Source organism: Rousettus aegyptiacus, unplaced genomic scaffold (genome assembly GCF_014176215.1).
Source record: "Rousettus aegyptiacus isolate mRouAeg1 unplaced genomic scaffold, mRouAeg1.p scaffold_m13_p_14, whole genome shotgun sequence".
In the NCBI taxonomy this organism is placed as follows: Eukaryota; Metazoa; Chordata; class Mammalia; order Chiroptera; family Pteropodidae; genus Rousettus; species Rousettus aegyptiacus.
In genome coordinates, this window is record NW_023416289.1 from 5,369,075 (window position 1) to 5,384,325 (window position 15,251).

The window sequence follows — 15,251 nt, forward strand, 5'->3', positions numbered from 1 at the left end:
ATATTGAGAAAAGGGTAGTTTCCTGCACAAATGACAAAGAACCATCATTTACTGGTTTATTTTGTCTCTACAAAACACATTAGTCATTCATCACTTAAATATTTGACTTCATTAGAAACCGTTTTAACACTCTCCCCCTGCCATAAAAATACAGTAAGTAATTTGCTTTAAAAAACAACTACGAACAGGTGTTCTGGTTTCCTCTCTCTCACCTAATATGCACCTCAGTGGTAGCAGTTTGTAAATCAGTAAGACAGTAGGCTGAAAACTGAGGTTCAAATGACCTTCCCCTTAAAAAGTGCTAATACGCTACGAACCGGCTCTCTGCCATTCCTCTCCACCTCCTAACGTATGTACAACTGAAACCACTGATTTAAAAATCATAAGATAGTGCTGAACTGGCTACTCTATTAGTTTAAATGAATGCCACTTACCTTTAGCATTATATTCAGAAGAATACGTAAGCCTCAAGGTCCCCAATAATCTGGAGTACTGAACTAGATAACCACCCTAAAGACACTTCTGACAGAAGTAATGCATCACTTAAAGAGGTCTCCAAACCTTGTTGTTAGAACCTAAGCACACACGGACAACACTGTTCTCAGTCATCGTTCACACGGTTTTACTCTGCAGGCAGTCCTTTGCCATTGGTCAGCTTCCACTAGGCCCGAGTCCGGCAGCAAAGTGCATGGTGCACCAGATTCGCCAGCTCTTACGTGGCTACTGTTTTCTCTTCTTTACTGAAAGGCTGTACTGAGCCAGGCTTTACCCACGACAGGCCGGCAACATGAACACTTTTATTGTGCTGTTCTTCAGGCTTCTTCTAGGCACAATCAAAAAGACATTTAAAAAATGACTGATGAGATTCCAGCACTGTACAAACTCATTTCCCCAAAAGTTATTTGTATATAATGAGTAGTCTACAATGAAGACACTTCAAAAGGAAACTGAGTTAACTATTTCAAAACGGTTATGCACTTACTTTCTGGGTCAGCATCTTCTCTCTCGCTTCATCATGTACAGAAGGATTCCATGGAGAAAAGCTTAAGGAAGAGAAAGCTTTCACTTACTGAATTTATACAACATTCATTTTTAAGTACTGAAGCCAGTTCCTGTAACAAAACTTAAGAAGGAACAATACTTTTGAAGAGTATTCTTTAATTAGTTGTCAACATGTAAGTTTCAGAGGTGCTCTAAATTATTTTCTCACTTGATAACTGTCCCTTATAGAGCGCTTTCCATGGGTTAGCTCATTTAAGCCTCACAACCACCCCTAAAGTACTGTTATGTAAAGGAAGAAAATGATGCACAGTAAAATCAGGTTATGGCTCTGGGTCACTGAAGCCATCAAGGGCAGAAGCCAACCGCATCTGTCTGCAGAGCCCGAGCCCCTTACCAGTGTGACATGCTACCTCCCCAGCATGCAGTGCTGCTGATGGCCTGAGCCACCAATTCTTCAGTTCCCAGTGCTCCTCCAGACACCCTCCCCAAGGTCAAGTTCTCAGTGCTGAGGGAGCCCACTATTCACACCGTTCACTCATGCCATTCACTTTCCCTCCTTTCACCAAATCTGAATGTCGACACGGACGTGGCAGTTTAAGAAGGGGCTCCAGCTGAAACTGCTGCCTGAAAAGTCCTGACACTTGAGGGTGCTCATTACATGGCTCTTTAGGAAACCAAGGTCACTAAATAGTCTGCTACAGGCATAATGTGCCTGTCGACGTAAAGTTTTTTAAGGAAAGAGCCCAAGAGGTATCAGGAACCAAGACGACAACAAGTAAGAAAGGTGGCAGGCTAACAGATTACACACACTCCCCATAAATCCCCATTTTAAGACCGCCCAAAAAGTGAATGCACGGGACGGCAAAGTACGGTTTATCTAGAGAGTGCCACTTACCTAATGGCGTAGGGGTCTTCTATTTTAGGCTGGTCAAACAAGCGAGCAGCGCACATCTTAACACTGTCAACCACTTTACTTTTAAAAAGCTGAACATCTTTTTCATACCTGTGTTAAAAGATTAAAGCAAAAGTTACCAGTAATCTACTTCACTGTGATTTCAAACTTATCTTAAACGACACAGAGGCACATACAGCACCGCGGCCTCTGGGTTCAGGGCGCTCGCCGTGTCAATCTTGTAGAACACTCTCCGCGCGTACATCAGCACCTGCCAGATGTGGTTGTGGTTCCGCCTGGAGGGAAACACAGCGTGACCACCGAGGCTCCCTCTTGCTGACTTACGTCCCTACGGGAGGCGCTTCTTCACTAACCTCCATTTTGCAAACGCTCTCTTCACGTCCAGTTCACCGGAGGTGGGGTCCACCAGCGGGTGGAAGACGGGGATGTCGAACACCAGGCGCTGAATCGGAACAGAGACACACCTTTGTACGGAAGCGGCGGAGGCCGTCAGGCTGGCACAGGGCTGCCTCAAAAGGGGTACTTGACGCTCACCGCTTTCTTACAAAATTAGCTTTTGCAGAGAAGTGGGGAGGGGGGAGTCCCTCTTCTCCACCACAGCACAATGACCGTCAGTCGGTCACGTACTGAGTGCCGTGGCACGGCCTCCAGCCTCACTGCGCACCCCGGGCAGAGAAACAGTGAAGCTGACGGCGGCGAAGCACAGAAACGCCCTCAAAAGACTACTGAGTGGACAGACATTTTGGGGAACTGAAATCATAAAAGCATTCGGTCAGGAAAAGGAACCAGAGATCCTTCACACCCTGTAAGCCCTCCTCACTGACCACCAAATGAAGCCAAACTGTCCCCTACTTACTGGACAGTCACCATCTGGGTAGTTATCAGGGATGTAAACTGTAAACTTGAACACACCATCTTGATAAAGTCCATGCCGTATGAATATTACTCCAAACCACACTACAGGAAAAAATAAAAAGTTAAGGCCTGTGTTCGTGTCGGAGGAAGCAAACATGCTATAAATATGTTATAAAAGGAGTGAATCCCTCTTACTTAATGCAGAGCGGTAAGACGGCTGCACGTAGACGCCTGGTAACTTCTGCTTCACCACCAAGGTACTGAGACAGAAGCAGCACAATGAAATTAGACGGATGTCCGTGACACACACCGACCGAACCGCCCCACAGGCATTTTCTGAGGAGCAGCAGTCTCCCGCCAGGGCCAGCTGTGCCCTAACCGCACAGGCCGAGTCATCGCCACCTCTCGCCCGGCCCTGACTGCTGCCCGCTCACAGCCGGCTCATGACATGAGCTCAGAGAAACACATGAGCCAAAGAAGGGGCCCAGGTTAAAAACTAAAGCCGAACGGGGATACACAAAATATCCAGTTTTCCTCCTAGAAAGCAGCTTCCCCAAAACATCATCTTAGAAATCACCCTGGAGGTAATTCTGAACAATACAAAGTGATTTAAGTTGTGGACATTAAATCTGAAGTAAATGAGTATTTATAAAATTATTGCTTTTGTGACTATGGAGCCCACCCACACATCCGAAACCCATTTTTAAACACCACTTCGGATAACAGGGACAGGAGTCTAGGGGCTGGCCTGCACTTAGGTTTGAACAGCGGTCTGTGTGGCCCGGGCCACGCTCAGAGCCATCCACGTGCTCCCGGCGAAGGCGGGCACCAGCGTGGGGCACAGACACACCCTGCTGCTGCGTTTGCCGCACAGCTCACGCGCCTGGGCGCAAGTGTGAGAAGCGGTGGGTGCTGACCCCAAGGGAGAAGACAAGCCACTGGCGCGCACGCTCCCCTGACTCTTCTGGGACCTAGTCACCCCCCGACTACCATGCTGCCGTTTCTGAGCTATGAGCCTAAATAAGTAAGGCCATGAACAGACGCTGAAAAAAGCAGTGTTGATCTAGGGCCGGTCCTGAATTTTATTTACTAAATAGCTTATTGGACCTTAGCTGGTAGTCTTTATTACCGACTTGCCATCATACGTACTTTTAATCATTTTAAAGCAGTAATTCCATGTCAACAGCAGCATGGTCGGCAGAAGCATCTACTAAAGTAAAGGTTGCCAGAAAGGCAGTTTTGTGTTCTAATACAGGCAGCAGATTTAACGCCACAATAGAAGCCTGTCCAAGTCACTGCGCAGCCTCAAACACAGGCCTCCATTATAAAGTTTATGGGACCACTGCTACCAGTCGCACTCGGCCCTTTACATGGGGGGCGCAGACCCCGTGGCTGTCACAATGTTCGGACAGAGAGGGAGGGCTCAAGGGTGCTTTGAAAAAAACTTCGTGTACAAAGGAATTTTGAAATAACTGAAATGAAGAATTCTGCGAACGTCCTGCCCTTGTGACCAGTTATTAAGTCAAATGCCATCCGCACTCATTCACTGTTGGGGCCCCTGAGACGCGCCGGGCTTGCTGCCATCACTTCAGCACTCTGCAGAAGTGCCCGTCTGCTCACGCGATGACCCGGGCAGCCTCACTCCAAGTTTTGACTTCAGTGACTAGTCAAGTTCTCGATACTCGGAGCCCAACTCTTTATAACATCCCTGTAATTGCCGAATTCTGCCTCTGGGGGTCACAGAGAATAAGTCGAAATCCCTTTTCTAATGACAGATGACAGACCTTCAAATACAAATACAAAGACAAGTACTTCCTAGGTTTTCTCCAAGTCAGCAGTTGCACTTCCCTTGATTGCTGACGCCCAAGGTCTGGCTTTTCCTACTGGAACTGCCTCCCCAGTCTGTCAGGGTGCCTCTTACAAGGTGCTCACCAGAAAGGAGCACAAAGCTCCCCGCCGGGACTGCCACCCAGTACCTATGAGACAGCCAACCTCCCACTCTCCTTCCACAACAGCCTCTTCGGGAGGTGGATTCCTCACTTCATATTGAAGCAAAGCAAAATTAAGTGCTTAGTCTCCAAAATAGACATGGAAATTAAAGGACAGATTTGCCTTTAAATCTTGTTGACCCAGGCTCTGAGTAAGAATTACACTTAGGAGAGGATACTTATATAACTCTACCTAGGCCTTGGTGAAGAAAGATTACATGGCCAGCCTTTGCCTCTACCATTCTATGGACACTGAGGCTGATATTGGTGGGGTATGGGTTTGAGCTTGAAGATTAAGTAGCTGCCGTTTACCGAGCCCGGTCCATGGGAATACATGTCATTCTTTATCGTCGAGAGTCATTCGGAATGTAACCAAACAGTTTGTTAAGAACTTACAATTCTGCGAGAAGAGAGTACTCCAGGTAGAACGGCCCGTAAGAAGCATGTGTGCCGTTTGTTGACTGTGCTGCCGGGGCAGGAGACGTAGGCTTCGTAATGGGCAAGGCATTTTTGGGGATAGAGGGCAGCTGCTTCTTGGGGGCAGTGCGTGGCGGACTGGTGTTCCCGTCCCCTGTTAATGTCTTCTCTTCTCCATCGGATCGCTAGTCAAGACAAAGCAGTGAGAACATTTGTTAGGGTGATTCGTTTTTTACCCCAAGTTTTATTTTTTTTAATTAGTTTCAAGTATACAGCACATTGGTTAGACATTTATATAGTTTATAAATAAACGATCCCCCTCATTGCTCCTTTTCTCATCTGGTTTTCCACCGAGCCAATTTATTAATGCTAGCTGCGTTCCCTATGTCGTGCTCCCCATCCCCTTGACCATCAAGTACTAATCTGTACTTCCTCAACCCGTTACCCCATTCTCCCAGCCTCCCAACTCCCCTCCCCTCTGTCCATCACCAAATTGTCCACTATATGTGAGTCTTGTTAGGATGATTCTTAAATCACGAGAGTACATGTGATGTATTTAGCCCTCAACCTAAAAGCTGCAGTTACTCTTTTACAAGGACATGTTAGCACCATGCTCTAGACAATGCTAAAGTCCTCTGAGCAGGCGGGCCATTAGAAAACATTGGAAACCTCTTTTGTTAGCTGTAGCCTATAAAAAACAAAGCCAATATTTAAAAGATTTAAGTGAAACAAAGGAAGAAATGGTTTTCCTAGTGGCCCCCAAAAGAGGGTGAGGGGTCACTAAACAATGAGACAACTGTGCAAGATTAGAAAAGTCCCTGGGCCCTTAGATGCTGTACAAGGTCAGGTGCTTGACAGCTCAAAATAACAGGTGACTGGGGTTAGTCACCCCCTGATGTTAGCACCTGGGTTAGGAACAAAGAATAAGGCTGTTCTCTTACTTGCAATGTTTCTGATTTCAATCTTGTCCCTAATGCATACGTTTCCACATTTGGACTATCATCAGCATAAACTGTCGCCCATAGTAGAGACAAAGTCTAAATGAGTCAGACTCAACTGCCATCTCATAGGTACTTGCTTGGCTCCAGTACAGCAAATGCTGTTTAATTAGCTGTATTAAAAATGTGTATCAGGTGCACAGAAAAAAAAAAAAGATTATCAGAGGTGCTCTCATAGAGGTGGAATTGTGGGTTATAGTCTTTCTTTGTCTGCAGATTTTCAGCATTCCTAAAATGTATTATTTTTGCAGTTAAAAACAGATAATTTAGAAAAATTAAACCAGTAACTTCAAGACTTAACCACACTGGACTGACTCTTCCCAAGGTTTTTCTAACTATAAAATCTTGCCGGTTAGAAGAAAACTACTACAGTAATATGTCACAAATTTCATCATGTGTAAATAAAACCTGTCAAAATAATCTCAGAATTGTGATGACCAGAATGGTTTCTATTTGAGATGCAATCTCCGTCCCAAAACCTGACATTAATCAACAAAATAATTATTTCTCAAAAGTAAAACCTGAACTAGAAAAACCAGGTAATCTTGTTAAGACTACAGGCAACCTCAGTGTAATTTTGGCCTCTATTCTGATGCAAGTGGTTTCCTCACTAGATTTATCAACAATACCTACTTTGCGTACAGAGCTTGTAGACATGCTCCAGAAAGGGTTCATAACGTGTACTCCACACAAAGAAATTCAGAAGTCTGTGACATTAAACACTCCGTCTTCGGAATTCACATTACCTTAAAACGAAATGAGAAAACAGATATACCAATACCAAAAGTTAAGACTTCAGAAATAATTAAGAACTAAATACAACACTCTAAATAAAAATACAATATAATATTATGTAGTTATAAAGACCTGGGGGAAAAAAGTTTTCAGAAATAGTACTTTTCAGTACCCCCTCAAAATTGTCTAACTCCCAGTTCTTTCCACCTTTAAGCGCCTACAGGAATCTGTGCCAAGTGCTCGCCAGGATTCAGCGTGTTTAGTGGACACAGTTCGGCTTTGGTGCCAGATATGCAGAAGATATGGACAGTGACAGTCGCTACTAGCATGCTGTCTGACTCTTGGGAGAGCCAGGGTCAGGATGCACTGTACCCACATAAAGAAGCCTCAGTGTTCTCAGGGTTATGAAGAATTGAAGATCCAAGGAGGCTGATTTAAGTGTTTCTTGAAGGAGCTGTCTTAAGTACAAAATGATTCTCTCCAGTGAAAATAGTAGCCAAAGAAATAAGGAAAAACGTGGGGGAGAGAGCGTATAAGACAGAGAGGGATAACAGGGTCCAGTCGGGACCATCCCCCAGAATGACCTTTTCCAACTGCTCCAAGTATGGAAACTGCAGAATTAAGCATTTAAGGATTTGCCAAGCAGTACATACGAATGCAACAGAGAAGTGCAAACAAGACATTCACACACACAAATCCTCCACTAAAGCTTTAAGCAGTGGATAAAAACGCATGTCTCAAAGGTCACAAAGTCAGTGGGTCATTTACTAAAAATACAAAGGAAGAGAGGCAAAGTTAAACCAGGAGAACACAGCACTGAGAGCAGGACAGCTCTGCCTAGCTGTTCCCGTTCCCCACCTGGGTCCCTTCAGAGCATGCGCCACCTCTGAATTCCTGTCTGCACCAATCAGAAGGCTGAAGGTGAAAAGGGTCAAAACTTAGCAACGTTTTACTCAATTCATAAGAAGCAAATCATTAGGGGATCATGTACCACATGTCCCTAATCAGCAAAAATGTGTTTCCTGGCAAGCCTATGACACCCACAGGTGGGCACCAGATCGCCCACACTCCACCAGTGCCAATTACTGCTGTTTTGCTTTCCAAGACACACTGCCACCTGGCAATTAAATCAAAGCAACGAGGATCCTGGTTCTTCCACAAACCTGTTGACTTAACATCCAATAAACAGCAATTTATTGCTGAGAGCTCCCTGCAAATCTGCTTTTCAAGGTGACTACGATACGTGGAAATGGGTGCTACATCAGAAATGCATGGGGGCATATTCCTGTTGGGCCCAAATGAAAAAACTGGTTTTCAGATCCGCAGTCATGTGCAGCACCCCACTGGCATCCGGGACACACCTGGTTAACAGGGGGCCCTCTCCTCTTGGGACACAATGCTTGCCACCATGTAAATTTACTGGGGTGGATTAGTCATCTGTAAGGTCCCCTCCAACAGGTAATGTTTCTGTAACTTTGCCATTAAGAATCAAATAAAACCTGCCCCCAGGTCCTACTATCTTCGGCAGGAGGCACTGTCTACTGCTGCCTATGGTTCCAGCAGCATCGCCTGGAGAAATTAAACACGTTTTGGGGAATAACACCACCATTTATTTGATGTCTACCCAGGCACAGTGTAGCATTTTCCAAAAGAAGAGACAGATGGAAGGAAGAATGCATCCTAGTCATTAGGAAGCAATTTTAGAATTTATGGTGAGGCCCTACAGACACCACATTTTACTGTCTTCATGTCATACGGCTGAGAAGTCAGGGCTTAGACCCGTATGAATGATCCGTACAGGGCATGAGCCCCAACTGGAGACGACCCCCGCTTTCCTATGTGCCACGGTCCCTGAACAGACACTACCTTAACACATTACCTCGAACAGCCTTAAATTCCACCTTAAGAGGTGATGGAGCAGGGCCCAAAGAAAAGACGCAAACAACCTCGGTCCTGGCCCCAGCTCACTAGGGACAGCCAGGACCGGCACCTTCGCCCGGGGCGGAAACCCATCTCTGCGCACGCCGAGAATCTGGACAAACCTGTCTCGAGGTGATGCAAGGCAGGGGCCACGTCCCGGGCTTACGGCTAGCTAGAGGCCAGCCCGGCACGCAAGCCCCTCGGAGGGGGCTGAGGGCCTCCGGGGTTCGGGGACGACCCCTACCCTTCAGCTGGGGCTCGGGGACGGAGCCAGGCGTGGAGTTGGCCAAAGAGGGCGGGACCTGGACGGGGCAAGTTGGCCGGGCCAGCCTCCTCTCGACCAGCCTGGCCAGTTCCCAGACAGCCTCCAGCGTCCGCCCGGAGCCCCTCGCCGGCCGGCACAGCAGGTGCCTGCAAACGCGAACAGGTGCCCAGCCCGACCCCCGTGTCCCAGTGCGGCCGCCGTCGTAGCTACGGACTGCAGAGCGCCCAGCAGGCAAACAAATGCTGGGGCCGAGGACACTGGCGTCCCGAGCTTAAGGACTCCATGGTCTTGCGTACCTACCAGTCGGCCTAGCAGTTCACCTTGTCTTGGTGCCTTCAACGCAGAGCTCCCCTCCGCTGAGCGCCGTCGCGGCCCGACAGCATCTCCGGCTGCCGCGCCGGCCCAGCCCCTGCCTGCTCCCGGCCCCGCCCTGCTCTCGCCTCGGGCTCCGCCCCCCGCCCCTCGCCCGGCGCAGACGCTTCCGCCCAGCCTCCCGGCAGCAAGTGGCTCCCACACCTGTCCGTCAAGGGCATTCTTCCGGGGGCTTTGAGACGACAGCACTCTGTCCTGCCAATCAAATGTACTGCACTCGGGTGGGGCAGCACTTGACCCGCCCCTTACGTAACAGCGCCCGAGCGAACTGTCAGTCACGGAAATAGCAACGATGGCTGAGGCGGAGACAGGCCGGCGCCTGCATGTAATTGGCCACCGCATCTGCCGGTCACCATGAAGACCCGCCCATAGGTTTGTGCGTGACCGACGCAGCCATTCAGGGAGGCTGTGACTGCGGGTTTTCCTAGCCAGGGCGGGGCCGGGGCCGGCTTGAGGCTGGGGTCCCCAAGAGAGACTTCGGGGGGCGACCGGCCACGCTGTGCTGACCACTTGGGGGTCCGCCTCGTATGTCTTACTGCCCCCGGGGTGGCCGCTCGTCCTGAGGCCGCCACGTCGGGACCACCGCGGCGGGCGGCCGGGAGTGAGACGTCTGTCAGGTGGGGAGGACCGGGCAGAACGCTTTACGTAATGTTGCGAAACACGCGTTTCCTTTGTCAAAGCGCGGAGGAGCTAATGGGTACTGGTGATGGGGACAAAACTCCCAAGTCCCTTGGCGGTAGCGCTGCCAGAGGAGCTTTGGAAAAATGTACCTGTCGGACCCTCGGACCCAACCTATGGCACCCGATTCGGGGCGGCGGGGCCGGGGCGAGCGCCTGGAATTTACATTTGTCACAAGTCTCGGTGATTCTGGTGCGCCCTGGACGTTGAGAACCTCTTCCATGGCGGCACGGCTCCTGGTCCCCGATTCTCAACTTTCATTTTCCCCTCATGAGCCCTCACACTTTGACCTGGAACACCTTTACCCACGCCAGCCCTGCTCAGAAGCCTGCCACGGGAGCCATGTCAGGCTGCGTGCGGGCTAAACTCGGCCCGACTCACAAGGCACACCCCGTGCTGGCCCCGTTCCCACGTCCCCGTTCCCACGTCTGCCCCACGCCGGTTCTGCGGCTGCTGCCCTGGCCTTGCGCGCCTCCAAGCCTCCTCTTACCACGGTGCCTTCTCTTGGGAGACCCCCTCCAACCTAACACTCAGATGAGAGAGAGTCCTCTGACCAGGTTGTTTCTTCAATTTGGGGTTGCCTTTGAAATTCTGGTAAAACGACCTTGTTAAATGGCAGGTGGCCAGACTCTGCTAGCATTAATCCCAAATCCCAAGAGCTGGTTCTAAAGTCCAACTTCCTTCCCCAGCTGGAAACACTCTTAAGCCAGCCACTTCCTTTAGTCCAGTCGGAATGTTGTAAGGCCCTTAATGTCAGGCTCTACCAGTCGAAAAGGACAAGCGGGAACTCCTGGCCACCGGTGGTCCTTGGCACCTCTCTGGGCCAATCCCTCACAACCGTGTTTGCGAGCTCATCACCCTCTGCCAGACTTGTTTCTGATCTCGCCCCTTTCTCCAGGCTTCACTGAGGGCTCCTTATTTTTCCAGGTCAGACCACACCACTGAGCCTCAACTGCTCACCTGGCATTGATGCCTCAGACACACGTAGGTTAGAATCCTTGTGGCTGTACGTACCAGGAAACCAAATTAAACTGCCTCACTTGGCAAAGGAACTTATCTCACATGGCTTCGGGCACTGCTTTCCTTACAGTCCCTCCTCGAATTACATGTTCATGCCAGTAGCAAGATGGCCAGATGTGACACGGTCTAGCAGAAAAAGGACCCCTCGCTCTCAATGGTCTTTTTCAAAGAGCAAGAATAGCTTTCCCTGAAGCTCGCCAGAAGCAATGCCCACGTTTCAGTGACCTGAAATGAGCTGCTGGGTCTCTCCGCCCACAGCTAAACCGATCCAGGGCAAGTGGAATACCTCCGCCATGACTGGCTCAAGCCAATCGAGATTGACCCTGAATCCCTGGACTTTAGGCCGAGGCGTGCCATGTGACATCTGTACTCGGAAAAGGCCACTTCGTACGGAGAACAGATTGCAGAGCCACAGGAGGAGGACGGAAAGAAACCATCTCCACACAGATTCGATGGTGGAGATGGAGAAGTGAATGACTTCAGAGAAAGTTAAGAAGTGCAATGGACAGGGCTTGGCCGTGGGTTAGATGTGGGGGTAGGGGGTAAAAGATGAAGCCGGTATCATGGATGACTGCTGGATGAGTGGCCTGAGCTACTGGGTGAATGGTGAGGCCATTCACTGAGCAACAGAAAACTATACTGTTTATGGGTGAGCGGGAAATGGGGAAATAGTTCTGTTCTGGATAAGTAATGTTTGGGGTGTTTCTATAAATATCACGGCTGCTGTCACCTGGTACCCATTTATTTACCTCTTCATTGCTGACAGAGCCTTGATTTTTCTTGAGTCCAACCCTTTAATGGTTCCCCATCACTCTTAGAGCAAAGACCCAATTCCTTATGGTGGCTGTGGGCCCAGCCTGGCAGGGCTGACGCCCGTGTAACCCCGCGTGTCCCAGCTCCAGCCGCTCACCCTCTCGGAACTGCTCGGAGGAGAGATGCTCTCCGGCCCGCCCAGGACAGAGGGCCTTTGCCCTGGAGGTACTTTTTGCCTACAACATCCTTTCCTCCCCCCTCACACAGATCTTAGCCCGAACACCACTTCCTCTGGGCCGCTGTTTATTTGGGAGATGACTTATTAGTGTCTCTCTCCCACACTGCACGCTCCATGAGGCGGCAAGCACATCTGTTTTGCGCTTCATGGTCTTCCCGGCACCCGGTCCGATGCCCGGTTATAGTAAGTGTGATGAATATTTGACAAATGAAGGATAGAAGCAACTAGAATATATTTAAAACACCTACCTACCAAATGCCTGCCTTCAACTCATTATGAAGATGAGGATGATTTAGTCAAAGGGCAATGAGGCAGCCTTGAGGTACCATTTAAGACTAAAATACAAAGTACTGAGGGGGAAAAAAACCCTAACGTTTTTGATCATTTCATATTACATTCATTATTCTAAAGTTTTGGAGCATATCTGATATTTGTGTCAAAAGATGAATTCCTCTTGCATCAGGACTTAACAGAGATGCGTATTCAGGACTCCTGCTCCTATTCTAATCAGCAAAATAGTCGCTGAATCCATTCTTTCGGTTTGTGGGAAGTTAATTGTATAAAGCAGACCGCTGACTTAAGGGAGGCCTTAACAGGCAAAATGATGGTTAGTTGAAATGTGTATCTATTTCAGACGTGTGCATACACAGGAGCCAATATTAAGTTTAATCCATTTGCCCCTAAATTCCTCTGTGAAAGGAAGATTCACTAGTTACACATACTGTTCGAGATACATGAGATGATTACAGAGGAAGGCATTTAAAACATCAGAAAAAATAACATCAAAACCATGATTTCATGGATAATAACGTTTACGATGAGACCAAAGGAGACATGTTTTTTTTTTTAATGGATTTAAGGGAGGATCTTAAATCCTACTTAATAATCCTCATAGATGACAGACAACATGCATTCCGGACCATGCCTGAAGTTTGAGAAACACTGCCACAGAGGATAAAACGACTCACGTCCTTTCTTCATCCTCCTGACCATTACGATTCTTGCTCATAGCATCAAGTGAGCTTTCACTTTTTGGCTTCGCCACATTTTCCTCCCTGCACTGTTCACTGTCACTCCCGCCCGGGAGTAAATTAGTGGATGAACAGATGAGTGGATGGATGGAGGGGTGAATTTTACGGAATACAGCATTTCCAATCTAAAGCAGAGTAGCTGATGGACTACTGTGAATATTTATACCTTAAGGAAAAGCTACCGGCACCACGTCGCAGCTCAGAGAGGGCTGGAAGAGAATCAATGTCCTTTTCTAATCAAGCAGCATTTTGAACATTTCATGACACTGCAAATAACAGCCCGTTCTCTTAGCATGCTGCTGACTGCGCCACCAGCCACAAGAGCAATCTTTGATTGGTGTTATCTTTGCAAAACCACCTCCCTCTGTGGTTTCAAAGCATTTGGAAAGAAGATAAAGGCTGAAGGTCAGTTCTAGCCAGAGTGGCAGATTCAGAAAAAGGAAGCCAAAGAGAGAGAGAGAGAGAGCAATGTGCATCCATCGATAAAGAATTCAGGGCTGTGGGCTATGTCCAGACATAGACACCTTCCTTTCTTACAACAGGTAAACGGTAATTTGTCAAAGACAAGGCATCTAAGCGCTTTTGAGAGTCTGCCACCCAAAGCGAGTGACACTGTCACCATCATTCATTCCGGCTTTCAATTATGAACATTTCGGCCGTACAGAAAAGAGAAGTACAACGGCCAGCCTCGTACTCCCCACCGAGGTTCACCAGTGGGCAATGGTTTCGCCGTATTTCCTTTTCCTCCCGAATCATTTAAAAACAAGTTGCAGTCATCATGGCCTTCACTCCTAAATACCTCGGCTTGTATCTCCGAAGGGCAAGGACAGCTCCCTGCAGAACTGCAGCGCCACCATCACACGAGAAAATTCTCCAAATTCCTAGCCTCCTTGCATACCCATATCTATTTAAATGGTCCTGTCACCTATCATAACAAAAAAAAAAAGCTTTTACGGTTATTATTTTCGTAAGCCAGGATCCAATCGAGATTCATTCATTGCATTGGGTTATGTCTCTTTGATCTCTTTATTCTAGAAGTCTTTCCACTTCCCCCTCTGTACCCCCTCCCAACTCAGGCTGTCTGAACAGACCCGGATGTTGGTCACCTTGACCCCTCTCTCTGTGTACGTCTGGTGAACTGTGAGGTCTGAAGCGCTGGTGAGACTGGGCGTTGCGGGCGGGAGTGCTTCCTGGGCGAGGAGCATACTGTGACCCCCCGAACTATCGATTTAGTAGAACTGCCTCCCAGTGATCGTTCGCGAACCACTGAAAACGAAGATGCTCCGTGCTAATTCTTTGCTCGACTATGCGGTACTGTAAATACTGGTAAATTCCGAAGTTTTCGGTTGAGTCGTTTGGGCAGTCCTACTTCCCTGTCTTAAGGCTGACTCACTGTGACTTTCTCACAACTATCCACGAGTCCATCGAGTGGACTGGCTCTCACGGCCCCCGGCTGAAATGCTAGTCGAGCTGAATCCAGTAGAAAAAGAAACCGAACAGGGTTCAGGAGACACTAGGTGGCGATCTGCGGTTGCCACACTAGTGAGAAGCGGCGGAGTCTCGGGGACGGGGATCAAGCCCCGCCGCACCCCACCTGCAGCCGCGCCCGGGCCTCGGGCGCACTGGCCCTTTTAAGAACATTCGCTTGTTCTCTCTGACGTGACAAGGTACCAAACATTCCTCAATGTGTGGAGAGGAGAAAATAAAGATTTCTATAAACTGCGGCAGTTTTAAGGCCAGGTGCACTGTTGCTTCCCTCGGGAATGTGAGCACACGAAGGTGACGGCAGAGACCCTGACTGCGTCTCCTAAGGGGTTCCTGCGAATGTGAGCGTCTTCCCTGGAAACGGACACTTTCTTCCCCCGGCCTGCGTATGGCTCGCCCCTTGGGATGGACAACACGAGGCAGAGCCGGCCCCGCCCGCGCAGGCCGCGGAGAAGCTGGGCGGGGCCCCCGGGCGCGGGGCGAGCGCCCTCTGCTGCGCGGCGCGGGGAGCGCAGGCGGCCGGCGCTGGGCGAGCCAGCGTCCTTCTGGCGGGGGACAGTGTATCCGCGAGGCAAACCCAT

The 15,251-nt window shown here is 49.0% G+C and overlaps 2 protein-coding genes across 6 annotated transcripts in view; one reads left to right on the top strand and one right to left on the bottom strand.

Annotated features, from left to right (window-relative positions):
* The window catches only part of RBL2 (RB transcriptional corepressor like 2), a 50,725-nt gene extending 42,299 nt beyond the window's left edge, over nucleotides 1-8,426 (top strand). Inside the window, exon 23 of one of the 2 annotated variants that reach the window (XM_016142384.2) lies at nucleotides 7,123-8,426. The gene's annotated coding sequence lies outside the window, so the exon portion shown is untranslated. Of the gene's footprint in view, nucleotides 1-6,424; nucleotides 6,599-7,122 lie in introns of those variants that run through there. The other variant, XM_036231277.1, reaches the window with a different exon arrangement.
* Nucleotides 43-9,501, bottom strand: LOC107509674 (AKT interacting protein). Of its 4 annotated transcripts, none has more exons than XM_016142390.2 (10): nucleotides 9,394-9,501; nucleotides 6,807-6,919; nucleotides 5,155-5,360; nucleotides 2,966-3,030; nucleotides 2,772-2,872; nucleotides 2,269-2,357; nucleotides 2,092-2,190; nucleotides 1,898-2,005; nucleotides 983-1,043; nucleotides 43-820 (listed from the first exon to the last, which is right to left on the bottom strand). In XM_016142390.2, the coding sequence occupies exons 2-10, from the start codon at nucleotides 6,846-6,848 to the stop codon at nucleotides 713-715; spliced, it is 879 nt and encodes a 292-aa protein (XP_015997876.1). In that variant the 5' UTR covers nucleotides 6,849-6,919; nucleotides 9,394-9,501; the 3' UTR covers nucleotides 43-712. The 4 variants fall into 4 exon arrangements, with proteins under 4 accessions (XP_015997876.1, XP_015997874.1, XP_015997877.1 ...); XM_016142388.2 differs by having other exon boundaries at nucleotides 43-823; XM_016142391.2 differs by having other exon boundaries at nucleotides 9,390-9,495.
* Between the last annotated feature and the right edge of the window lie 5,750 nt (nucleotides 9,502-15,251).